The following is a 26,828-nucleotide window of genomic DNA, read 5'->3' on the forward strand; positions in this document are numbered from 1 at the left end:
TTGCAAAGACTCCAGTAGTCCCAGGTGTATTATTATTATGATTATTATTATCATTTAATGTAGGGGGAAAACATTAAGACTGGGGAGGAGAGGATTAAGGAAAGATCTGTTTTACTCTGCAGCAGTGAATTTAAAGACTAATTGAAGGGGCAGATTTTCTTCACTGAGGCTTTGGGATCAGGTGTATATCTGTCCTTCTCTCTTACCAAATAGGTACAGATTGAGTCAGCGTCCTCATTCTGCACATCATAAAGAGGACTAACAGCAGGATTAACAGCCAAATACCACGTTTCCAGCTGCGGAAAAGGGAAGTGGTCTTTCCTGCCCAGCTCACAGCTGGATGCTGTCCTACAGGTGCTTATGCATGTGAACTGGAGTTTATAAGATATACACATCCACCTGGACCCTGAAACACACAGTGAGCCGGACACTGAGCACATGTAACCTTGTGCAGTTCCCAGGGACCTCCACCTGTGCATGCAGGCAACAGTATTGCCTAAAAGCAGGTTTTAAAAATCTTTTTTCCATTTCTTTTCTCTTTCAGACTCTCTTGAAGAAATCATTAAACAGGGGGAGACCAGAAGAAAGCAGGTGACTGGTATGTAATGATTGATACCTGTCATGTTTCTCTGTGTTGGAATCAATGTGATTTCATCAGCTCTGGCACTAGGAGTCTCTGCAGCTCCCCAAGCAAAGCGGGGAGAACCTAAGGAATACGAACTGATACCTCATCTGCTATTACCCACACATGTGCACACAGACTGGATTGCAGATCTGGGCTCCTGCAGAATTGCTTCCTCCCCAGCTGTCCGCATGACTCTTGTATTTCCATTTGCTCCAGCTGAAGTGGTGGATAAAAGTCCTCTTCCTGATCTTTTCCTGATCCATAAAGCTGGGCATCTGAGGCCTCTCAGGCTGAGGAGGGAATTAAAAACTGGTCCTCCATTCCCACCTGGAAGCTGTAATCCCCACACCTCTTGCCTATCTTCAGCCATTGAAAAACTAGGGATGGGACTGAGATTCAGCAACTTAAACATAATTTTCTGTAATGTACATATTCACACTCATCAGGGGTTTAATTACAGTGGATAGAGATTTAGGCCTCCAATCACCTGTCTGCATATAGGATCAGAAGTATTTTCCATACTCTGTGTCAGATCATGCCTGGAGCCAGTGAAGTGCCACCATTCACTCTCCTAGTAAATATTTCTGTGGATGCAAACATCTTTCTCATCCTTGCTCCTCAAGCCCCACACCATCCCTTCACCAGCTCTGGTGCCTTTTGGCCCTTTGTTGAGCTGATTACCTCATTAACCCAGAGAACATGCCCTTTGTTTTCTGCCTTCGTGCTGTACCAGGATGGGGTGAGTAGGAAAGGAGAGAAGGGGAATGAAAGGCAGGACGAATGTCTTTGCAGTGATAGATCAGCTCTCTGTGTACATTGAAACCACAGGGTGGATAAAAAATAGTTGGATTAATATAAATGTAAATCCTAGGTCCTGAGCCTTATAAGCAACTGGAGATAACTCCCTCCTCACCCCCCAGTGTAGACATCATATACCAGTATAAATACTCAGAGACAGTATAGGCAACAGAGACAACAGGGAAAGATTTAGTCATCAAGATAGCTTGAAAACTCTCTCTCATTAGCATGAATGTTTTGTATTTGTGCATGTAAATATTCCATGGCTATTAATCTTAAGGCGTACATTGCTGCGATATTTACAAAACACACTAGGAGAAAAGCTGCTTCTGTTAAAGACACTCCTGAAAATTCTCCGGGAGGTGAGAGAAATACCAGCCACTTGGAAGTGTAGCCAAAGGCCTGGTTTCAAAACTGCTCAGGAAGAGAGAGAAGACATGAATGCATTCAGCCCTGCTCCCTGGAGACCCTGAGATTCTGCTGCAACATGCCGAAAAACTTGACATCCCCTTTATCCCGGCGGGCTCTCGTCGTCTGCAGCCTTCGTGGAAGGGATGATGGACGGAGGGCAGCCACTGCCCGCAGCAGCACAGATGCAGTCTATCTCTTTATTCTGTGCACATCCTCCTACAGCTTGATTTATGTGTCTTTCATCAGAAAAGAGAAAGGGGTTGATAAATCTTCTGGGAAATATGCAGTTCTGGGTCTAAGGAAGTATTTCCTTCAGCAGTTCAGAGAAAGAGCCATCAGAGAAGGAAGGAAAGCTTTCTCCCATGTGTCCAAGCCAACTCTCAGAAACTATATGAGCTATGACTTAAAAACCCCCATTCTTTGGGTTTTAACAAGCAGAATTTACTTAATGCCTAAAATTACCCATGTGCAAATCCTATTTAGGAGGAGATGAGTGCTAGTTAATGTTTATCAAAAGCCTTTAGGCCTTCAAGAAGAACATATTTTAAATGAATCATGTCCTCCCATTAGTTTAAGGAATGCAAATCTCCATGCAGTTCCATGCTTGTCCAAATATCTGCTTCTTACTTCAGGCTGCACTTTGGTTCCAGTTGCTATTCTCAAGTAGCTCTGCACAATGCATATATTTTTTTTTTTTTACAAGCCACTGTCTAGCCAAATGGCCAGATTTCCCTTTAATGGACAAAAAGTCAGTGACTTGGTCTTCAAAAGGTAATAAATCCATACATCTAGCGGCACTCAACAGCCCGAATGCATGGAGGCAACATGTACCCTCAGCTCCCCACAAGTATTTGAATGTGCCCTCCCTAGAGGACTGCTGCCACCACCTTTAGCAAAGTCACTTCTTCTTTGCTGGGGCTTTGGCATTCCCACCAGCTTTGCCATTCGTTTTGGTGCTTCCTCCAGATTTTGCTGCTTCACCTTCTTTTTCACCTTTCTTTCCACCACCTTGTTTCTTGTCATTGCTGCCCTTTTCTCCTTTTTCTCCCTTTTCTCCTTTTTCTCCCTTTTCTCCTTCTTTCCTTTTGGCATCTTTCCCCTCTTTCTTGGATCCTTCTTTCTGGTCCTTTTCACCATCCTTCTTCTTGGAGCCTTTGGATCCTTCTTTCTTACCCTGAGCCTTGTCCACTTTTCCAGATACAGTGGGAACATCTTCTTTTTTTTCTTCTGCCGCCTGAGCTGTATGCGAAGACATAAAAAGAAAACAGAAAGGCAATTAACGTAGGGTGACACTATCCAAGAAAAGGGTAAAACTGCTGCTCCCTGCTGGCAAATCCTGGACAAAGGAAAAACACAGGGGCTTTGTCCCTACAACTGTTTTCCTCACTGGCTAGAAGTTTTCATGTCTTTGTTTTGAGAAGGCAGACTAATGGGGTAAAGCAGAACTGGTAATCTGAAGAGCTGAGTTGTAGCTCTGTTGGAAGAAATAGCTCCCATTCATCAGAACTGGTCCCTGAACATTATATCGAGAGTCCATAGGCATTTCCCAATAATGGCATCAGTGTGGAGTAGTCTCCTTCCAGGCAAAGGAACAGAAACCTCTCTGATGTAATTCAATTCAGCCCTGGCCTGTCTTTTTTGCGTGTTTGTTTGTTTGTCTGTTTTTATTGTTATTGTTGTCACTGCTCTTTGTTTTGTTTTGTTGATTGGATTTTTTTTTCTTGTTTTCCTTGTTTAATTTCCTGTGTGGGGTATGTTTCCTGTAGCTGAGAGTGGACAGCAGAGATTCTGCTGGGGGTCTTTGCTCTCAGAGACAGACAGGCAGAAGATGACCTGCCCAGCACAGGACTACAAAGTAGGCTTTGCTTATGTCTTGTCCAGACCTAGTCACCATGAAACTGGCTTCCTACCTGTAATTAATGGCAGCAACATACCAAGGACATACAGCAATTAACTCTAGTGCAGAGTTGGCTCTGTTTTGTTAACACAAAATCCATAATAGTTTTAAGAAGTTTATAATATCTTTATTTATCTAATATCTTTACTTAGGAATATCTTGGATTCACTGCCCACATTTCAGGTGAGAAGACTCATAAGTATCCCACTGGGTCTTGCAGACAAATTATTCTGAAAAAGGATGTTATAAAAAATAATTCCCCCCCCGCCCCCCCTTTTTATTTATTTATTTTTTTACTTCTAATAAAACTGGTTAATTTTCTCAAAAGTGTTTCTAAACTCAGAGCTTGGTGCACTGAACTCTCATTTCAAGCTGCTACACAGCACTCAAACACAGATCAGATTTCATATATTTCTTACAGATTTTTTTTTTCTTTGATCATGACCAACAAGGTATAAAGTTTTGAAAAAAAAGAGGTGAAAATGTGTTAAGTTTCCCATGGTTTCCTTTTCTGAAAAGCCCCATTGTAGGACTCAGATACGTACATAGATAACCACGTTAGCACAACTTAATAATTAAGCTCAGCCAAGATATAGGAATGACCCGGGAGTGACCTGACGAAATGGAGGATTATTGGTCACTGTTTAGCTTACTTCAGCTGATGGCTAAGTCATACCACTTCACCTTTGTCACATGCTAAGGAAAGATGACAGTGAGCTGGCTCAGGAGGTAATTTGGTAAGGGGTGATCACTTGGTGAGACATCTCAGCCTTACATGGAGCCATTAGACTCCTGTCCATTTAATTGGCCCCAGACCTCCCTGCTATGGATATCTGTAGTGTCGCTTTCAGTTTGCAGCAATGTATTACAGGGGTGAATCAAATCCGCATTTATTCTGTTTGCCTAAAATATTCTTTCAGGCTGAACACTAACATGAAATTTTATCCTTTGACCTTGGGAACTGGTAATTCATTTATACATACAGATGGGAAAGGAGTAACACTTTTTCTTACTACCACAGGGGAAATCCTGACATCTCATATGAAAAGAGGAGAGAAACCAACCAACAAATGAACAAACCAAAAACAAATAAACAAACAAACAAAACCGACATTGTCTGCTTCCTGGAGAAATGTGGTAGGATCCAGATGCACTCCCAAAAAAGTCAGCTGGAGTTGCCTCAGACCAGAATACTTGAAGATTTCCCAGGCCACAGCCCCAGACAGCACATCTCCACTCACAGTAAGGGCCCAGTTCTGCTTGAACCCCTCCCACATGCTGGGAGACAGAGCTTAAATAAATTAAGTTGTATATAACATTTTATGCACTGAACCCTAAAGTTCATTTTCTTTTATGTCCCCCCAAAAAAGGGCTTGCCATATACAACACTCAGAAAAGTGCACGGAGAATCGTTTGGCAGTTAGAATATTCCATCACAGTAAATGTGAAATAGAGTCAAATAATGCCAAGAAATGAGAGTATCATTGTAATATATTCTTGATTAATAGCATTTGACACTTACAGAAATCTTTAAAGCATTTAATGGCCACTCAGTAATTAAAATCATTCAAGTTGTCTGTTTGGCCTTGACCAGATCCACCAAGGGTTTTCACAGTGTAAGTGCATAAATAGTCAGTGAGTACATACATCATATTTCATGACCACATAAATCAGGGTGGGCTGCCAAATGTCAATGGAGCAGCATGGCAGACCATCACACCCTGTACAGACAAGAATAATAGCACAGAGATGAAGCCCGAAGGTTTGCATACTTTCCATCGTAATGCCTAAATCATGAAGCGAAACTTTTCTGAGGACAGGATTCACGCTAATCTCAGAGGGAGGTTTGGTCACACACAGCTTTTGCATCTACTATTTAGGCACTGACAGCTGAGTCAGACCCTTCGGGTCCCCAAGAGTGGAGACATACAGGCAATTTTAAGGCACAATTTACCTCCCTTACTCTGCAAGGAATCACATCTTTTTTATTTATCACTGTGGATAAAGGAATAAAAACTAGATGACTAATACTGATGCAGACTTCTCCATAGATGTGGGTAATGTGTTTGTGGACAGTTGAATTGCATCCCAGTTCCTTCATGAATTGCACCAGTTCCTTCGGGGCAACCTGGTCAGACTTGTCTGCCCACAGAGGACCAAGAGACTCAAAGCACATATCTTCAGAAGCCATTACCAGACATCAGCAGCCACTCAATGATGTTATCCACTAGATTCCTACCCTGCACCATGCCAGGACCATAGATTTGGGACTCTCACGAGGTTGAAGGGTGGTAAACTACTCATATATTTCATGGGATAAAAGCTGTATGGTGCAGATGACTTCTCATATATTGCTTTCTCGTGGCTATTTATTCATGAGCTCATGATGCAGCATTTTACCATGGTCCAATTAAACCCACACTAAACTAGCAAGCCTTTGGATAGAGCTTATGTACATGTTTGAGTGTTGTGAAGGCTGCTTACAGGAGATCAAAATTTATTAACATTCTGGGGTGAAACTGTCATTCTACTGCCCCAAACCCCTTTCTGTCTCTTTGGGATATTCTCATCTTTAATTTTTTGTTTTTCTAGAATTAACAGCCAGGCTGTTAAATGCTACAAATCCTCCTAAAAGAGGATGTAGCAGATGACTGAACTTGGCTTTCTGCTATCTACAGGAATGAGCCTTCACACTCTCTGGGATCTACTGAGTGCTGGTCCTTACAGAGTCAGAATTTGGTCTTCTGACCAGGAAGTCAAAAGATGCAAAAGTGCTTCCATACAAGATTGCTCATATATGTAAGAGAGCATTAACCAAACCTTTAGGTGGCCTTTGACTCTGAAGTACTTTAAGAAAATTTAACAGTATGGACAAGGGCTTATTCATGCCAATTGGGTTCAGCTCCAGAGAGTGGTCTGGCTATATTTAGTTTGCACTATAGGCACAGTCAAGTGACTGAACACGTCAGAAATACTGAGGTATGTTCAACAGCTTACTATTAATCACATATTTCTATATTTTGCTGGTGTAGGAGTAAATTTCCACAGTTATGTTATCTGCCTCTTTCACCAGTTTTATGGACTGAAGCATCATGTTGCGAGTTAAAGAAACTCCAGGTTTTTATGAAGCTACAGACCACAGGGCTTACAGAGACACAGAAACAGGGAATAAGCAAATAAATAAATAAATGAAGACGTTCATTAAAAGTTCTTGAGAAAACAGGTGAAATGTAGAAAGGGAACTGAGAAGCAGAGAGTCCAAGGCATGATGGATCTCAGAAGAAGCCACGGGAAAGAGAAGCCATAGACAGACAGACAGACAGGAGGGCAGTCCCCTAATTTCCTTGTAGGGCCATCTCATCTTCTTCTTTCACCACAGGCAGGGAGTTGAGAGGTCTGGACTGGACATGACCAGAGAGAGTTGGGAGAGTTTCAGTAGAGCCTAGGGTACAGAATCAGGAAAGGTGAGTGAGAGGAGAGGAGACCAGTGGAAGAAATACTCTTGGCCATCCAAATGGGGCAAACCAATGTGAAATTCTAACACTTTTTCTTCCTACCGAGACAGCCCCCACCCCAGAAATTGTCCCTTAATATGAATGAGACTGTCTGGAAATGTTAAACATGAGCTGCAAAGGAATAACTCTGACTTGTACTATTGGAGAAAATGTCCCCTGCATCTGAATGACCATGTCTGCTACCACATACATTGTTGGTTTAGAGTTGTGCATGTGAATGTGAGAGTTTTACCATGTCATGGTGATATCTTCATTGTTTTGCCCAGGGAGCTACATTGATTTACACACAAGGAGGACCTAACCCTTTCCATTTAAGCATACAGAAAACAACCCCAAAAGAAAAGATGGGTCTTATGTGCAGGTGATGGCATGAGAAGTACCTCCAGGGATCTCTGTCAGCTCATTGAGTGGTGGCACAGTCTCCAGTTTGTCTGCATACGTCTTGGCTGCTTGCCGTTGAGCATATCGTGCCTCAATCTCTTTCTTTGTCCGGGGAATCCGGCACTTGAAGATACAGCACAGGGTAATAACTGGGAAAAGAGAGAGAGAAGCAAGAGCATTCAGTTTAGATGAGCAGATCTCCGTCTAGCACAGGTTGGTTTCCTCAAGTGGGAACCTGGAGCCATTTGCATCTGTGGAAGGGCCCATCAGTTACCAATTAAGTTACCTGAAAATAAAGAATTATTACTCTTAAACTGAGCTGTGGTAAAGAACGAAGAAAGTCCTTCCCTCCAAAAATAATGTGAAACATTGCCTTAAATCATATATACCATTGCTGTTTCTGAGCACAACACAGTCATTACTTTTATTTTCATCACCACCCTGTAGATTTGTGAAGTATCATCCGATTTTTCAAGGTGTGGTAGGATATAAGAACATCAACAGTTTGAGTTCATTATCTGTTTTTGACATCAGCAATTAAGATGTACTGTCACCCTTCAACAGTATGTTATTGCTGGAGATTCATGACACCGTGTCTTGTCATCCATTTTTGTGGTAGGTAGATCCTGAGGCTATGGACCACCAGCTGAAGAAAGTAATGAGGATAGGAATGCTGTAAACCCTTCAGAATAGATCCAGAACAAGAGCTCAGTCTATGCCTTTAATGACTTTAATCCAAATCCATTGAGGGCAAGTCAAGAATTGAATCCAGATCTCCTAAATCATCATGCTCTTACTATGTCACTATGCTTCTTTCCATGAGTTTCTCTTCTTTACATGACTTAAGGATGCAGCTGATGCTTTCACTCCTAATAAGATATATCTGTCCTACATGGCTAAATCTATACATTATTTCAGAGTTTACATCTGTAAATCTAATCATGACTCAGATAATTCATTACAATGAAATAGCTGTTGGTTGATTGCCTAGACTAGCAATTCACAGGCTTGATTAGATCATTGGTTCATCTGTGTGTCACCTCTGACAATAATAAAACAGCAACTTCAAGAAAAAAAAGACAAGGAGGCTTTGAAACCAGTAATCACAAAATTAGGTGACCCATAGGTTACTAACACAACTAAAAAAATATGAGATCTCATAGTCTCTATGAACTTTTGAATTGCTTTTTCCTGGGCATTCTTTTAAAGGGATGTTCAATAAAAGCTCATCTTTTCAGTATATTTAAATGCTTAAGCTCATTTATCTATCTTGTAGAAAGAAACAGGTTCTGCATGCAGGCAGAGACTTGTGCATAGAAAGAGGTCGTATGATTAGTTTTACATGCTCTCTCTTATCTTAACTGGAGATCCCCCACGCTGCATCAATGCTCTGAGAAAGGAGCATACATCCAACCTTCTGTATGTTTCAACAGTTATTTCCTCTGGCTTTCTATCACCATGAGCAATGGACCAGACCTTTGAGGCTAATTCAAGGAAAAGAGAGAAATAATCTCTGTTTTTTTCCAAGTATGAGCATTTCTCATCCACGAGGAGTAAAACCCTTTTGTGAGAGCCTGCACAATGTCAGCACATAGAACATTTGCTGGTGTAAATTTTTCTCCTTAAAAGTTTTCCTTGAGCCTGTCCAGCCTCTCCTAAGCAGAAGGACTATGTTAGCCAGGAACAAGACTTTCACGATGTCATCATATCACAAAAGAGAAAAGAAAAGTAGTAAAACACCTTTCTTAGTGTTTTAATTGAAACTGGTGTGAAGTCGCCAAGCAAAGTGCAGCACGTTCCCTACCCTTTTTCTGCCACAAATATCACTCCCCTTAAACAGTCTGCTGCAGAGGCTCTGGGCCACCTAAATGTCACAACAGGATGAGACACCTGAAGCTGTAGCAAATTGCCTAAAGCAACGTGAAATTGTAATAATCTGTAATTGGGGAAGCAATCCAGATGCTTTTATCCTTGTTCTTCAGTGAGGGTCAGCCACAAGCTGAGGGTAATTGAGCTTTCACTTGTCTGAGAAAAGTAAAGCGAGGTACCCATATGGCATTGTTGGCAGCACAACACTGGCAGCTTGCATGTCTGTGTCTGCCCGGCTTTTCGGGGCAGGAGCACCTGCCTACAGGGCCTCAGTGACATCTCAAGCAGGGGATGGTGAGGGTTTCTTCACGTTAGCAGGCAAAGAAAACCACCCAGCAGCCGGGCAAGGACTCAGGGCAAGGTCAGGCTAGACATAAGCGTGCATGTAAAAGGTGACAGAAAGCAGGGCAACAATCTGCCGGGGGGGAATGGGGTACGTGCTTCTTTCTCTGCCCACCTTTGAATCAAGATCTATGGTTTTCCTGAAAACATTCTGGAATTCAGCTGAGCTGGGAAGTCCTCTACTCACATTCAAGAAAAATAATTACTAGGAAAATTAGCTCCCTGTTTCTTGGGGAGTGTTAAACATTGAGAATGTCAACATTCAAGTAAAGCACAAAGAGATAAATCAATGCCCTTGAAAGCCAAGGGGAAGATGCCTGCTAATATCACAGTTGTTCGCTCAGCCCTGAGAGAAGGACTTGGAATTGTTGTATCTCTCACAGATTTACTTCTTTTCAATTACAAAGGCAAAAAGGATTGTTGCTACATGACAGTAATGAGCTGGCCTCTCTGTTTAATTTTCTAATGGAGATGATGAAGTGCTGTATTGAGGTATCAGGGATGTGTGCTGTCTTGTGGCATGAAATGATTCACAGTCAGCCATTGCAGCAAGAGGATTACATGAAAATAATAGAGTAGTTTGATATCTCCACCCCCCTTGCAAGCTATGCTTAGTGTGAGGCTCAAGACATGCAAGGGGCTAAATATTGGAATGAATAATGTTGTATTTTAAAAGAATAGGCAAGTGAATAAGATTTTGGTACAGCAGGTTTAGGACACTGAAACTGATGCCAGGAATGAACATGTCATTTCTAGTGGGAAGTTGTTGCCTGTTGGATTTCTTTGCTTTTCTATCCAGGTCAGACGGAGCAGGCTGTGGAATTCATCTGCTCTGGTTTGCATGTCCCAAAGCTAAGGATGGAGATCAGGCTCTCAGACAGTTACTCCAAACTGCCTTCTTCACTGACAGAGAGAAAGAAATATCTCTACAAAGTGATTAATCTCGTATTAAGACAGACATTTCAGGTAGGTCAGATGAATCATCCTCTGCACCTGCATTTCTCCCATTAAATTCAAAGAGAGCCTGCAGCAACCAGTCTGACAAAGGACCATGGAGAGCAGCGACCCCCTGGAGCAAGAGCCAGAGGCCAGACAATGTTCCCTAAGCTTCTCAAATGTCACCAGAGATCTAAATTTAGGCATACAAACGCCCTCAAAAAAAGGTGAATCTCATCCTCTGGAAGTAAGAGTGAAATTTTAATTCCTTATTAGAAGAAGTTTGAAGCCACGTTAGCATCATTTCTGTTGTGCCTGGTAGATATTGGATGTTTTTCAGGCTTCAAACTAGTGAGACGTTATTTGCTCCACTGACAATTTATCCATCAAATGAGCCAGAAGGTGATGTAACCATGATGTTTGCTGGGCCTTTGCTGATGCCAAGTTTATTTCCACTTGGAAACGCAAAACTTATTTATTTATTTATTTATTTAATTCTGTAGACAACCTGGGAAGCTGAACATGCTTTAAGGGCCCTGAGAGCACCACACCACCACCAACCTTTCCGGAGTCTGGCTGCCTGTGTTCAGGACCACATGAGAAGTAAAACACTTGATGGCCTTCAAAGGAGGAGTTAGAAGAAGCCTCAGGGGAGGCTCCCCTCTTCACGTGGGAGTGACTTTCAAGCTGATGGGCTCATTCCTGGTTCCTGCCAGAGGTACACAGCAGTGGTGCTGCAGCTGTGGCCATGGCAAACCATGTGTCCCACTGACTTGGACTCAGACCCATAGATGTGGTGTCCCAGCTCGACCTCAGATCTACCCCATCACTTCTGCTTTGTTTGTGTCTGACTTAGCCACCATGTGAGGATTGTTGATAACGAGGATCGCTGTTTAAAAATATCCATTCCCACAAGACAACAGATCAAGGACTGGACTGTGCTCTCTTCCATGTGAGTTAGACATCAAAGCAACCCTCTTACAAAAGCTTAGTACATACCACGGCATCAGCTGAGCCTGTTAACTGATGGGCCCATGTTCTCAGGACAGACGAATTACCGTATGAAACAAACCACATAAAACCTCCACGAGGGTTATATATGCAATGCAAGTAGTTTGAAGATTTCGTTTGAGATATGAATTTGTGTAGAAATATTAATTGCAACTCAGCTGGATGGTAATAACCTGATCACAAATAGGGATTACTTGACCACTTTTGATTCTGGGTCCATAGGATCAAGCAATTGAAAGACCCAGTTTGCTTGGATGAGATTTGAGAATTTGTTGCCATGTTTTTCTTCTGGCAGGCAGATGACTGACTTCAAGACTTGAACGTTTATTACTGATTCTCTTATACCCCAGGTAAAAGCTTTAATCACTGTGCTATCAGACAGTATTAAGTCTCATTCTTTCATGCCGTGGCTCTTTTCCTTTCCAGGATTTCAGCTTTCATTTTGGGTGTTGCAAAGCCTTCTAAAATGCAGCCTAAGTCAACCGTTGCCTTAAAGTCTGTCTGATGCTGCAGTGGACTTAAAGAAATCTGCCTGTAATGTATTAGGGCTGCATTAGCACTATGGAAGGTCCACGAGAATATCCAGCATCAAGGCTTGAAGTGCTGACATTATTCACGGTTTCTCTGCTGACAGACTACATAAGGCAAAAGAAACAACATGTGCCACAAAACGTAGTGGGGTCATTTTCATTTCTCTCCTTTTTTCTCAGTTTTTCTGTATTAACAATACATGGTCTTGTGATACTATGATAATAGGCATCTTCTGTTAACTGCAAAATTAAGACATCAGCTTTTTTCTTTTCCAGCAGCATGCTGCGGATTGCTTTGCCTTTCATCTTCTAAAAATCATTTTCCCATCTCTCCCCCCTCCCCTTCCTTTTCAGTTATCTGACACGCATGGCTGAATTCAGCCACTTATTTTTATTTTTGAAGGAACAATTATGTTTTAAATTAAAAAGCCTGGTTTGATCCTGCAGACAGTGTTCTTTCCACACTGAAAGTTCAAGCTGACAACATATCAAACCATTTCTCATTGCTTCTACCAACCTGATCATGAGAAATGTAACTTTTCAAGAAAGAAACAAGCACTTCATGGTTCTTTATGGAACGGTTATTTTAAAGGAATCAACTTTTTGCCATCTATGATGACAAAATAAATATTGTATTTTTTTTTTTAATTTTTTCAACAAATATTAAAGAACTCTGACTGGGGAAATAATGAGAAACTCTGAAACTTGTTCCTTTCTGGACTTTTACCATATTTTCTTTAAATTTGACAAGGGTCAATGTCTTTGTAATATCTACTACTGACCAGTTTGGAAGAGCTGAAAAGTGGGCCCAGAAAAGAAAAATAATTTTAAAATATCATCTGAAATACAGACAAAAAGCAAGTGTTAAATATATAGTTCCTATGATAAATAATCATATGCCTGTGATTAAATGATGACTGCATGTTCACTCTTGCTAGCTTAAACTAAAATATTTTGTTTCATAATTAAAGCAAGGTAACAGCATATATAAAAGATTGAAAGGAGCTATAATCTCTTAAACTAAATATCCAGATAGCTAAGTTGCCTTATCTGTGGTCTCTTTTCTCAAGTGAATTTAGCTCATCAACAGAAACAATGTTCTTTCCAGTTTAGCTAGAGAGTAGATTCAAAAATCAAAAAGAAAAAGGAAAGAAGAAAAAACAACTCAATTCTCATAGGAATTAGGAAAGATGTAAATTAAATGTCTTTTCCAGAGACTGTCTAGTCTAGTATGTTAGCAGAGCTATGACTGAGAACTGAACAATTTCATAAATTGGATGGAAATTGGCTGTAATACACAGTAGGTTTGTTCTCTTTGAAGCTGAAAAAATATAGTCTGCCAATGAAGCATTTAATTAACATTTAGCAAAGTAGCCTGTGCTACTTTGAGTTAATTAGGCAGCCATTCCATTGTTAATAATGAAAGCAATTAATGCAGATGTATTCAATGACAACTTAACTGCAGCACTCTTATTTAAGTGGTCTTCGAGAAGGCTGGAGAGTTGCTTACTATATGACTGAGATGCTGCTTTAAGGAAAAAACTAGCATATTTTGGCAGTCCAAGCTACTCACAGAGGTGTTACTAACAGGCTAATTGTGATAATGTGAATTCATGAGGGCTACTAAACTCTCAAAGAATATTAATGCCTGGGTGGCTGCTTGTAGGACTGGCCCACCCTGACTGCTGAGATACTGCTGCTGGTACCTGAACTGCCTCATTTAAAGATGCTGCTACTGCTACCAGAGCTCCTGCTGAGCTTCTGGTGTCCCAGAGGAGGTCTCCAGGCTCAGCTCCAGAAGAAAGTGGCTTTTCCTCTAAGGGATGTTCAACTGCTTACAGGGCATGTACATGCAGACTGCCTTGGCTCAGTCTTGGGGTCAGGTTGTGGTAATGGGGATTTAGGATCTGTTGTCTTCCAGAGGGAGTAGAGAGACATATGGATGGTAAAAATGCCAGGTTTGAAGTCTGAATTAGAGATGGATTAAATACCTCTTCAAGATCCTTCTTAACCTTGTATTTTATTCTACTCTGTGGTTGTTCTTTCAAGGAAAACCTAGTTGTTGGATTAATGTACTGATTTCCTAGCAAGCAAAAATAGGAGCAAATGAACAAGGAGACCTAGACTGCAGACTCAATAGTTGTGCCAATGTGACTTCATGCAAAACACTTTTAAACTTGTCCCCCTTTGCAAAAAGCCCTAAGGAGATGCTGACAGAACTGCTGAAAGGGGCCGGGGCTGCTCCAATATTTGCTCAGCCATCAAGCTTAACTAGACCTCTGCATGTGATATTTTCCCTGGTGTCTGGAAATGAGGGCCTGTCCACACCATGAGGTCACATCAGCTGACCCCTCTGTACATCACAAGCTGTGAGGTTTAATTACTGCTTGAGTGAAATAACTTGTGTTGGACTGAATCCCATCTTACTCCAGGGAGAGCTGTTAAAGGGTGGAGAGTGTGGCGATGCTTAATCGCCTTCTCTGACACATTTATTTCTCAAATTCTCATTTGAATTGACCTGGTTTTAATTTCCAGACCCTGCTCTTGCTCTATCCACTAGACTAAAAGGACCTTTAATACTTTTATTCCTTCTGAAGACCTTCAATGCTACAATCAAGTGGCCTTTTGATCTTCTTTCCAACAAGCTAAACAGACTGTGCTTGGTGAGACTCTTGCTTGAAAACCTTTCTCCATGCATTGAAGAGAGGTGAGGATTTTACTTATTTATTTTGCAATTTTTTTTTCCAGCAAAAGTTTTAAATCATAGACAAAAGCACCCTGACAGGACAGCAATCAGAGGTGAAATTACCTACCTACTTCCCACTGACCCCTGCAAATACATTCAAATATCTCATTGCTGAAGTATCACCCTGAACTGCTTTAGCTTTTTGCTTTGCTCTGACTATAATAGTTGCTAAGTCTTACTGATCGTCATTCAGTCACTGTTAGTTTCTTCTGTAGATACGGTCTATATTCCTTGCTCCCAACCATAGATCCTTACTTCCACCTGCATTCATGGCATTGTGTCTGAATGAAATCATCAAACTCCCTCCATAGCTCCTTCCGCATCCTTTTTGATTCTCTGGTCTACTGGCAAGGATGATGGCTTTAACAGCAGCCATTTTGTACTTATTTTGAGCTCACTGGTGAAAAAATTGGGTTAAGGTTGGACCTTTCATTAAAACAAGTGCTTCCTTGGGAAATTTTGGTCTGAGTTAGATTTCTCAGCTGGGAAGGCCACAAAAAGCTTTTGTGTAGGCCACAAAAGGTAGTCATCACCAGGAGCTCTGTGGAGCATCCCTGTAGATCCCAGGGCACTGTAGGGCACAGGTCATTTCATCCTTAGGGACACATCTAAAACAGATTTCTGCTGCTTCTCTCATCTGGTCAGTCTAGACACCTACCTTGAAGGTGTCTCTGGGTAGATGAGAGAATTCTAGTGAAAAAAGTCCAGATGTTTTGGCTGGCAATCTGAGCTGTTAATTACAACAAGCCCTAAATTAAAAAGCTCCTGATTGCTTATGCTTCGTGTCTTTCTTGGGGTCATGTATGCTTGGGGCAACAGCTCTTGAGGCTAAAGTGAAGTTCTCGCTAACCTTCTTTCGCCACCATCCCACAGTCAAGGCCTGGAGCAGGGATGGGATTTACCCTTGCAGGGGGTGAGAGATGTGGGACTGGTCCCTCTCCATTGCCTCCGTGCAAGGAGAGGAGCTGTGCAAGGCAAGATCTAAGGATGTTTTCTTTGTCTAATAAGGCAAAATACCTCTTTTCAGGCATTTATTGAAAACATAGTCAATCAACTGGGCCTGTCATTTCTGTCTAACTAGAGCTAGCTACAAAACCCAGGATCCCAACGCTCACATCTAATCTTGTGACTTGGGCAGATAAAAACCAGATTGGGATCTAATCTCTGCACCTCAGGCCCGTGTATACCCCCAGACCTCCTGTAGTGCCAAAGATATACACAGATTTCAAACAGTGAAACACATTATACACAGTGCACAGGATATACACAGATTTCAATTCATAATTGAAATGTAACATGGCGAGTAACACAGTTGTTACCTACAACAGCTGAGGAGCAAGGATGTGGGCTGTTGTTTACCTTGCTCTGGGAATCTGTGAAGTGTTTATTGTTCTTTAGATGGGTATTAGTTGGATTTTGCATGAGAGGGTGGCTTATGCCTATTTTCTGCACTGGGTGGAGAAAGCACCTGGTTGGGGGGATCAGGCATGAAATTGCATGGGAAGGGCAAGTGGGAGTTAGAGTTATGATTGTCTATTGAAATAACAATAGTAATAATGAATCAGAACTTGAAGGCATAATCGAGTGGCAAATGAGTTTTGCCCAGGAAGGCAGTAAATCAAACTTTCACTTTAATCTCCATAAAGCTATTCACAAGCTGTACTCATCTGGTGCAGATCTCAAGCACACCTGAGCCTCGTGCACTATGCAGTGCAGCCTCTCTTTGCAGTCCCTATTCGTGTCCCCACAGTCCCCAGACACAAATCTGCACTTCACCATCCCATTGCCCACTGCAGCTGGGGTCACTGAGCAGAAGAGAGGAGGAGGCAGCTGGTCAGGATCCCAGCTGATGGGGATGCCCATGGGGAGGAGCTGTCTGGGAGTCCTGACGTTGTCCAAGGCCCCTTCCTTCCCCTTGCAGACTCCATACACAACCCTCTCCATGTGACCTGACAGCTCTCACATTTAAGGGAAGCCGTCCTCAGGCAATGACATCTCCAATATTTTAGCTGATTTGGGTCACAAATAAATCTGGTAGGAGACTTGAGCATGTATACATGTGCCAATGTGCAGAGTAATGAAAGTTTAAGGTAACACTACTGTACAAAACAAGAACAGTATAGTTTATTATCAAAATAATCAAAAAGAAGTAATATTTGTTGATCGTTGGAGGGCATAAAAATGGTCCTTTCTTTGTAAAAGACTTTCTCTTAATTACTCCCTTTTTGTGCTTGGTTTGAGCTACATATGCTGGCCTCATGATGTCTGGGGACTTGGGCTACTGCGTGGGCACACGTGCACAACAGTTTTAAAACACAAGGCAATTTTTCACATGCAGTAAGAGGTTTCCATGTGACGACTTGGGCTGAAGGCAACAAAGATGTCAACCTGCTGTCCCATGTAAGAGCCATCCCTTGTCCCAAGTCACATTCTGTGGTAGAGGACAGTGCCCTTGCATCCATCTCTGCACAGAGTATTCTGTGCGCCCTGATGAGTGTTTCTCAGACACTGAGCTGTTAGTGATGCAGCATTTAGCAGATAGATGGCTAAAGACTCTTGCAGAAAGCACCATGTGAAGCATCCCTTAGCCAGCCTAAATTATCTGTGCCTCACTGCAAATTCTGCACATTAATGGAAACATCTGGACAGTTTTGCTATCCAAAAAGTAATGGTTATTTAATTGTGTAAATCTTTTTCCTGGCATTTATACTTCGACACCCACAGCAAGTTGGTAAATAAAACCTCTAGCACTTCAAATTAAACTGCTCTCAGTTAATTGCATTCAAGATGTTTAACAGCTTTGTTGGTACTCGTTAAATAATACTTGATTACTGGGAACACATTTGTCCAATGTGAGCCTGCCTGATAGCAAACAAGCTTCTTCAAGCTTTCATGCCTGAATTTATATGTCAATAGAGAAATTACTGATGCTCATGGCTGGGGCTACACTTTACCACTTGACTGGCATGGGTGAGAATGGGAAAGTGCCTTTGGTAGGACACAGAGACAGGGAAAAAGGGATCAGAACTGAGCCTCCTACTTTTGTAATCAGCTTCTGCTTTAGCCCACTGCTTTCTCACTCTTAGTCCATGTACGATTTATTTCCCAGCAGTATTAGACCTGCTGTGGACTATACGTAGGTTGTCCCTGCCCGTGGCAGGGGGGTTGGAAATAAGAGCTCTTCCAACCCAAACCATTCCATGTATAGTGAGCAAACCCATTGCCATGGCCCCAGAGCTGTTCCGGTGCTGCTAAACCACCAGCACTGAATAATCTTCAGTTAATTAAAGATCCCACACTCGTGGACACAAAATGGTCTAATGGGCACCACCAGCTTAGCTCAGCAGTTCCCTGGCATGATCACAGAATCACAGACTGGACAAGGTTGGAAGGGAGCTCTGGAGATCATCTAGTTTACAAAATGATAATGAAAGGGGGTGTCTTCCTGCCCGGGGTACCTGAAATACTTCTGGTTGGCTTTCTACATTGGGCAGGCATGGCACAGATGAAGTTGGACTCTTGGTGGGAGCAGAGACCTCCTTCTTCTTCACAGCACTGTGCCTGCTCACACCACCCTCTTTAACCCCTTCCCCATGAGGTACTGCCCAAGTCCTCCCTGGTGGGCTGCTGCCAACAGAGCTGGGAGCAGAACGTATGAAATCACAGAAATCAGCAGACTTGGGACCTTGGAACCAAAATGGCATCCAGTGAGGAAAACAGAGAGCCTGCAGGCTTGCTTAAAAACGTTAATGGTGGTTTCCTTCCTGCCCTATGGAAGGAAAGGGTGAGTCGATGGAGAGCACACTGGGCAAGCCTTGGGCAGGCTTCTGGCTTTCCCAGGGATGGACCAGGGCCACCTCCCCCTCCAGTATAGGACTTTTGGTGCACAGCCCTTGATCTCTGTGGATGAAACAGGCTGTGCAAGATTCAGAGATTATAAGTCAATCCCATCCTATCAGTGTTGGGCCTCAGTTCCACATTTACAGCTCTTCAGAAAAAGAAAAGGAAATGCCAGATAGCAACTAGATAACAACACTCCTGAGTGAATCAAGTCCTAATAGCTAATCCCTTGTTCACTGTTGTCTTATCAAGGTCTCTCTGAGAAAGAGAGAACCAGATGCAGCCACTGTGTTTGCCAGGGGCCTGCTTGCCAGGGGCCTCCTTCCTTATCAGCCAGCACTCAGAGAAGCCATCCAGAGCAGCTGAATGATGCTAGGTGTGAAGAGACAGTCCTGATAAGGGTTTATTTCAAGGGACACTGGCAGGAGATTTCCCAGCCTAATGGTCTGCCTTGCCTACCTCATTAAAATATCCAAAAGGGATGGTTTTCTTTAACCAAGAACAAAATGACTGAGATAAAATCTAGGGGAAAGAAAAGCAACAGAGTTGACTTGCTCTGTCTGGTAACTGAGAAATTTTCTTTTTCTTCTGTGCTCTCCAGATTTTCCTCTAGAGGGTCTGCTTAATTTAAAAATGAACTTTCATGAGCATTCTCCAGTTACAGCAAAAAAACATTCCTGTTATTTTAATAGATGAAAAAGAATTGTACAATGATTGAAAAACACATCCTTGAGAGTTATACTTCCAACAACACCTGAATGATGTTCTGCACATACTATGAAGTTATATTTTCTACCACGGGCTTCTATACTCCAAAAGGTTTTGTTGATTAGTTTGTTTTTCTGTCATGACCTGTATCCTATCACAGAGAAGAAGCAAAGATGGAGAGGAATGGGTCTGACAGAAGGAGCCCAGAGGATGCTTTTTTTAAAGCATCTGAGAAAGATGGCTATCAGCTGCTGCAGGAGAGGCAGAAAAGCCGTCTGCTACCAGGTGTGCAAATGCTCTGGCTGTCCTGGTCTCAAGTAAATAGAGCTAGGAGGCATCCCATTTGGTTTGTAACCCCCCAAAAATCTTGCTGTGAGTTAGAAGACCTCCTCAGCGACCTGTTGCTCTTTTCAGTGGTGTGTGTTAACGGTATAAGAAGGTGCCTTTTTCTTTTCATTAAATAAGGAAATGTTAAAAGGTCTTGGATCTGGCTTTTTTTTTTTTTTTTTTCCCTTTCTTTCTGCCTTTTACTATGTGATGACGCCATCTTGTGGAAGTTGTTAAGAGCGAGAGCTGGAAGCGACACCTGGACCATATCTATATTTGCAAGTCCTGTTGCTCAGCAGAAGCAGACTCATGGGGTGGGAGAGCATGGAGGACCTGCACCCACACTCGCTGCACTTCAGGGTTGTGACTGCAGAAGTTCTAGCCCGGTCCTCTGGGTGCCCTTAGGAACTATGATGTACATCCAGGACTATATCTTACAGGAGCAACTTTCCATTTCAACCAAAAGGAATGCAGCCTGAGTGCTCCGTAACCACTCAAAGTGAGGAAGGTAGGGATATCAGCCTCAAAAACATTTCAGTTCATCTACATTCAAATGAATGAGTAGACACACCTTTAAGAGCCTAAAGCTTTGATAACAAGATCAGATTGTAAGCCAATGGGATCATGCCCAGGCCCTGAAAAGGCCTGGAAATGGTCCTTCTCTGTTTCTTAGTGCTATTAGAGAGAGGGTTGTGCTCTGGCTGGGAAGTTGCTCCAGAATCCAGAAAAATAAAGGAAGCTACTCTAGAACTCTTTTCAGCTCTCATCCCGTTGGAAAAGAGTAGAATTACCTAGTTTTCTGGGCTGATACCAACGTGGCTCTCAAGAGCTTGCTCCCAAAAAACCCTGATCCTTGGGAGTTGGAGCTGTATTGGTAAAGCTGGGGAACCACCACTGCTTTGGGGATCGTGAGGCTCAGGAGCAGGAAGATGTTGCTGGAGCAAGATACAAGAAACTGGTGAGAACTGGCTGTGGGATTCAGTCAATCTGGTGGCGTTAAATTTGAAAACATCCCATTTTGATTTGGATGTTGGACTTGGTTGATAGTTGCTTTCTTCACCTAATGCTTATTGCTTTCATAAAGCTGTCTGAATACATAGCTTAAGCTGGTACGGTTGTTCTCAGATCCACTCTGCTCATTGAAAGAAGAGGGTTCTTCAAACAAAGAGGTTGTACTAGAGGAGTAGCAGTACTAGAAGAGTAGTACCATAAATTGTCTCCCTTCCGTGTTGTCATGTACTTAATCTTTTTGTCACTCTGAGGCTCAGCAAACCCAAGCCCTTCAATTTCCTAGGAAATACTTTCCCACTTCTCTAGTAATGTACATCTGTAGCAGGCTGACATAATAGACTTTTTTCTTTTTTCTTTTTTTTTTCTGAACTACCTATGTGTATTAGTTGGATCTAAACCCTTAAAGCAGATGGTATTTTACGGAATTACACACAATCTGTTTTTGTCTAGACATAGATCCTTAAAAGGATTTTAACTTCTCACTATTCACTGCTATCAACACGTCAAGTACCTCGCCTGTAACATTCTTTGTGTGCTGTTCTCTGTAATAAGTTTTGTTTCTGGGCTGTCACTAGATCAGTTAAATTTACATGGGCCTTTTCTTCTTGCTATGGAGATTTTTAAGTAACAAAAGAAAACTTAGTTTCTTTACTGTAAGTGGTGCACCATCTGATGTCTTACCACTTAGGAAGCCTCTTATGTTTTCAGTAACCCTAAATAACCCGGTGATACGTAAGCCAATTTCTAACAAACAACAAAGTCATGAGACCTACTGGGTGAAATATTCGTTACAAGGTGACATACCTAAACAAAAGAAAACCACATAAATAAATCCTTTTGCAAACATACTTGCATTGTGAATTTGCTGCTGTTAGTTTTGGTGCCTACTTCACATAGTGCATGGAGTCACTAGGATTAAATACCTGGCTATGTTTACTCTCCTCTGTAGCGTGTCTTGATTGTTTGCCAAGGGTGTTGTGGCATGTGAGGAATTAGTATAAGTTTCATTGATTAAGAGGTAAAATATGGGAGTGCTTATCCTGGAGACTGGGTGCAGGGTGTGGTGCTAGCCCAGAAGGGACAATAAGGGGAAAACAAAAGAGAGGAAAAAGCTGTAGTTGCTTTGAAACTGTAAATGTCTCTGGTTTAAGCTGCATGGGAACATAACAGGAAGGCTCTCAGGAAAGGACTGCTACAGCAGCCAAAGTGGAGGCTGTGACAGCAAGTGTCTGACTTCACCCCGTATCAGCAGAAACAACACACAGATCGCAGAGCAATCAGATTTAAATCAGCACCATGTCTAGATGTAGCATCAGCAGCAGTTCTAGCAGCAAATGGAAACATAGCAGGGAGTAGTAGCTATTAGTTTTCTGCACTGCTGTGTTTTTAGAGATTGCCCAGCAAGCCCATTCCCTGCTGGCAGCTTGCACGTGGCTGCCTTGCTTCGGAGAGTGCTCATCGCTTATGAGGAGTGAGAGCAGAAGCGATGCAGAAAGCTGAGGCGCTCAAGGTTGTCCTCCTTTATAATGCTTCATTGTTCAACCTATGAAATTAATTTTAACAAGCTATTAGGTCCACAAGCCAGGACGAGGAGTGGGCAGTAAAAAAAATAAAATAAAATAAATGCCTGGAAGATCTAGGTGTGTCTGAGCCCGTGTGGCTGGGTGACATCCTTCCTGGAGCAGACAAGGATTTGAGGCAACCTCTAAGCTGATCGGGTTTACCTGGAGGGCTAGGAACAGGCTCTGAGTGTCTGCTCACCTGTTCCTAACAGGGAAAAGAGCATGTTCAAGGGAATTATAGATGGGTCAGTGTAACTTCATTTCACAGACTGAGGTTGGATGGGATCCCTGGAGGCCACCTAGTCCTAAACCCTTGCTTAAGCAGGGCCACCAAGAGCAGGTTGCCCAGGATCGTGCCCTTTCCTGGGAAGATGCTGGAAGAAATGAATTAAGTAAACACTTTGCAAATGACTACAGAGTGATAAGAAGATGGGAAAATGAAATGGGTTTATCAATTATGATTTATATCCAATTAATCTATCTTTTGTTTATTTTTTGTGTTTGTGATTCTAAAGTTGGCTCAAGGAGAGAGCAGAAGATCCTTCCTTTGAACTTAAGTTATAAGGGTTATGGGCCTGTCCTAAATGATATTCTCATAAGCAGGCTTATGGCAGCAGTTTGCAGTGCACAGTGAGGGTGGTTTAAATACTGTTTTCTGAGGGTGAGCTGCCCAGGGATGAAGGTGGATGAAGACTTTCAGGTGGGGAATCGGCTGCACCCAGACAGCCCCTCCAGGTGTGCTAGGAGGGCGCCTGATCCCACTGCATCCACCAGGTCTGAGCCAGTGGCTTCCTGATGACTGGATCCAGAAAGGATGTCTTTAGGTTTTGAAGACCCTTCTGAAATCAAGGCACCTGGGATAGCAGTTAAGTACCCTAATGCCAGGTCTGACAGTGACCAAAGACCCCTTGGGGTTTCTTATCTTAGCATGCGGGACAGCACCACAAGAGGTCGTATATGGCTTCTCTGGGTTGTGCAACAGGGTAGGACTCTTGCCAAGCTGTGAGAGAGGGCAAGACCGTGTCTGTGAGATGTATTTAAGCCTGAATGTGGTACTGCAGCTGACAACCGTCCCACGTGTGCCACGGTCCTATAGTTTCTCTTTTGTTCTGGGATGCCACCAGCTAGTGCATTAGAGGGTGGAGCTGCTGTGGCTGGCCTGTGGTTCCCTCAAACACCACATCTGCCTCTCCTTTCCTTGGGGGAGGAGGAAGCCAACAAAACGCCCTCGGTGCTGCCAGGCACCGCAGAGCCTCAGCCCGTGCCTTCTGCAGCCCTCCTCGGGCTGGCTCAGACCCAGGTCCCAGGTGGGGTGGTGCTGCAGTGGGTGCAAGGCAGAGAATTGCCACTTACTGACTGCCAGGACAAAGATGGCAAAGATACCAATCACCTGCCAGAGGCGCAGCCCCCAGATCACCACCGTCTCCGAAGTGACAGGGTCCGGCTTCTTTTTGGGGGGTTCTGTGGTGGCCTGGGAAAGAGAGGGGAAAAAAGAGAAAAATGGCTTAAGGTTGGCAAGGGGAAAGATGCCACCAACAGGAGTTGGTGAGCCCTGGTCTTCTGGCCGTACAATAATTCAGATATCTTCAGGGAATGGAGACTTCTCTAGAGGTTGTGTCTAAAGCTTTTGTTGTTTTGAAATGTCTGAAGTGTTGCCAAATTTTGTGTTTTAGGAAATAATGGCAAAAAGATTTGCTTTGTCAAGTCCCACTTTCTTCCTAAAAAGTTCAGCTCCTTGGGTCAGGAGGAGATCTTTTGTAGCCTTGAAATTCTTTTTTAAGGCTTAGCTGTGAAGAACAACATAAAATTAATAATAATAAAAAGTTATTTGAAACAGGGCAGGCTAGGGTGAGTAGAGACCTCTGGTCACCAGATGGGACCCTAGTGCTGGAGCAGAGCCATGGCCAGGCACAAGCAGGGCTGTAGCTCAGGCACGGACCAAGCACTTAAGCTTAGGGTTAGAGCAACTCCCATGGGTTGGGACTCAGCCCTCATTGTGCTGTCCCCAGCAGCTGGACCTCTAAGGGTGGGATGCTGCCTTGCTCCTGAGCCCTTGTGTCCACACCTTGCGCGCTCTGCCTCGTGTTGTAAAATCACTTGGTGCCTCAGTTTCCCCACTTATAACAGAATTTTGCCTGGAGATATTTTGACGGCAAATGCCATATGAATTTGATGCAGGAACAGATACAGGGCCATTTTATAAGCTGAGGAAGGACACTTTAGTTAAATCCCTACTATAGGGCCCTAATTGCATTATCAGTGGGGAATGAGAGGTTGATGGACCCTTGAAGGGCAGCACAGGCAGAGAATCATACAGCATATGCTTTAATTGTCAAGACAGCAGAGCTGAATTAGATGGCTGTTTGAGCTGCATTTAAGTGCTGGGGATTCAAGCACATTGGTTTAACCATTTAAAGTTAGCCTCACCAAGCAGAGATGTTAGATTTCATGGAATATGAGCAAGAAGTGTTCCAAACAGGGTTGGTCTGGACTATAGAGGCTCCAGTTTGGTATCCAGAGCTCAGATTCCCACAGCTCCAGCAGTAAGAGTGATTTGTTGCAGGCAGGGGGATATACCGTAGGGAGATTAAACAACACAGGCAGCACCAAAGAGATCAGCTGTATTTGCTGAGAGCCTTTGTATTACTTGAATGTGTTAAATGTGCTGTGAGTCCAGGAGAAAACCTTTCTTGAGTGCCCATTTAGACGGAAACAGGACAAGGACCTGATGGCTTCTGTAGTAGCTAAGCACTGACAAATGGTACAGCCAAGTCTCATTGCAGATCTAGTCCTGAGTTTTTCTGTGCCTTGGTTCCCCATCTCTGAAATGAGGATAAGGATATTTCACAGGTGTGTTAAGAGGGTAAATGTTACATCAGAGAGGGTGTCAAGGCCAACCCCAGAGGTCCCAGTGCAGTGGTGATATGTTAGATTCACACATCTCGACGAGAAGCATTTATTCTCTTATCTGATGGCTCAGAAGATCAGAGGTTAACAAGCCCTCACTGCCAGTGAACTTTGTTATGATGTTCTGTGGTACAGCAAGTCAGAGTTAAAACCTGCTAGTGACTTTCCAGAAGCAGGTGCTAGCAAAACACCTACGCTGGCTTATATCTGAATGTAGAACCTGATCTGAGTTGGCATCAAACAGCCTTTTGATATAAGCTGAAAACACTTGGTTTCTTAAAACCAAACAGGGAAACAAACAAACAAACAAAAAACAAAGCAAAACAACAACAAAAAAAAAACCACTCCTAAACACACATCTGACTCCCTGCAGTGCCCTTCCCTTCCCAGCCCAAGAAAGTACTGTTAAAACACAGCTGTAATGGATACCAGAGAGCTGGGGCTGCTCTCCAATTACTTGCCTATTTGTGCAACACAAACCATAATTCAGTCTTTTCCTAATGAAGGATGCTTCCCGTTGAGTCTGGAGTGCTTTGTCTCCCGGGGGATCCTATTCAGAACCTATCCGTGGTGGATAGGATTGCTGTCTGAGCTCGGCTCTTCCAATCTATGCAGCACCACATGGCCTCGCCTTGCTGCAGTTTGAGACAGCCACGCTTCTGTAGCGCTGGGCACAGAGCATCCAGTGCTCAAAACCCAGAACTGCTACAGCTGAATGGAGGGAGAAAGGAAATCTGACTGGGGTGGTGTGGTTCTGTAGAGACATCTGGAACAGTAGGGAGGAATCTGTGACAGTCACCACCGAAAACCTCCTTTTTCAACTATAGGGATTCTGTATGCTGCTTTCAAAACGTCCAGTAACACCAAAAATAAATCGAAGAAGCCACAGTAGACAGCAGTCCTGGGAGAGTAGCCAGGGCAACAATTTAGGTTCAGAAAATTTTGTCTAATTGGAAGTTAAAACAACAATGACCTAATAAACTGATATTGCTGACCCCAGCAGTCCAAGTTTATTTCCTGCCGTGGATCTGGCTTTCCTTACTACTGATCCTGGGGTTAACATCTAGGGTAGCCTCAATCTCAAATCATAGATTTTTTTTTTGATTTTTTTTTTCCTGTGCACTACTCAGTGTGACTTTGCCCTCTTGAGAAGCTGAGCTCTCCGAAGGATTCGTCTTTCCTTCCAGACTTGTCACTGCCTTGTCACCTGGTCACTGCCTCATGGCCAGTCAGGGGGCATCTCATGCATCAGAACCTTCTGGTCTCATAAGTTACAGACAGAAGGCAAACAGCAGACCTGAAGCTGAGGGAACAAGAAGCCATGCTCAGCACCACGGATTGGAAGTGATGGCACCAGTTTTCTTTAGCACACACAGGCTTGGAGTCCTGATTGCTGCTCTCTGTGTTCAACT

At 43.0% G+C, this 26,828-nt stretch overlaps 2 protein-coding genes across 5 annotated transcripts in view; one reads left to right on the forward strand and one right to left on the reverse strand.

The window, feature by feature from the left end:
• Positions 1 to 585: 585 nt before the first annotated feature.
• The window catches only part of TMIE (transmembrane inner ear), a 41,449-nt gene continuing 15,206 nt past the window's right edge, over positions 586 to 26,828 (reverse strand). Inside the window, exons 2-4 of one of the 3 annotated variants that reach the window (XM_080583418.1) lie at positions 23,900 to 23,980; positions 7,627 to 7,776; positions 586 to 3,073 (exon numbers count right to left, since the gene is read on the reverse strand). In XM_080583418.1, coding sequence (XP_080439544.1) covers positions 2,733 to 3,073; positions 7,627 to 7,776; positions 23,900 to 23,980 — 572 coding nt within the window. In that variant the 3' untranslated portion in view covers positions 586 to 2,732. Of the gene's footprint in view, positions 3,074 to 7,626; positions 7,777 to 23,862; positions 23,981 to 26,828 lie in introns of all 3 variants that reach the window. The other 2 variants (XM_080583419.1, XM_080583420.1) reach the window with 2 other exon arrangements.
• The window catches only part of ALS2CL (ALS2 C-terminal like), a 66,681-nt gene continuing 60,020 nt past the window's right edge, over positions 20,168 to 26,828 (forward strand). The window contains exon 1 of one of the 2 annotated variants that reach the window (XM_080583391.1): positions 20,168 to 20,444. The gene's annotated coding sequence lies outside the window, so the exon portion shown is untranslated. Of the gene's footprint in view, positions 20,445 to 20,547; positions 20,895 to 26,828 lie in introns of those variants that run through there. The other variant, XM_080583392.1, reaches the window with a different exon arrangement.

This window comes from Anser brachyrhynchus, assembly GCF_964034855.1.
Source record: "Anser brachyrhynchus genome assembly, chromosome: 2".
In the NCBI taxonomy this organism is placed as follows: domain Eukaryota; kingdom Metazoa; phylum Chordata; class Aves; order Anseriformes; family Anatidae; genus Anser; species Anser brachyrhynchus.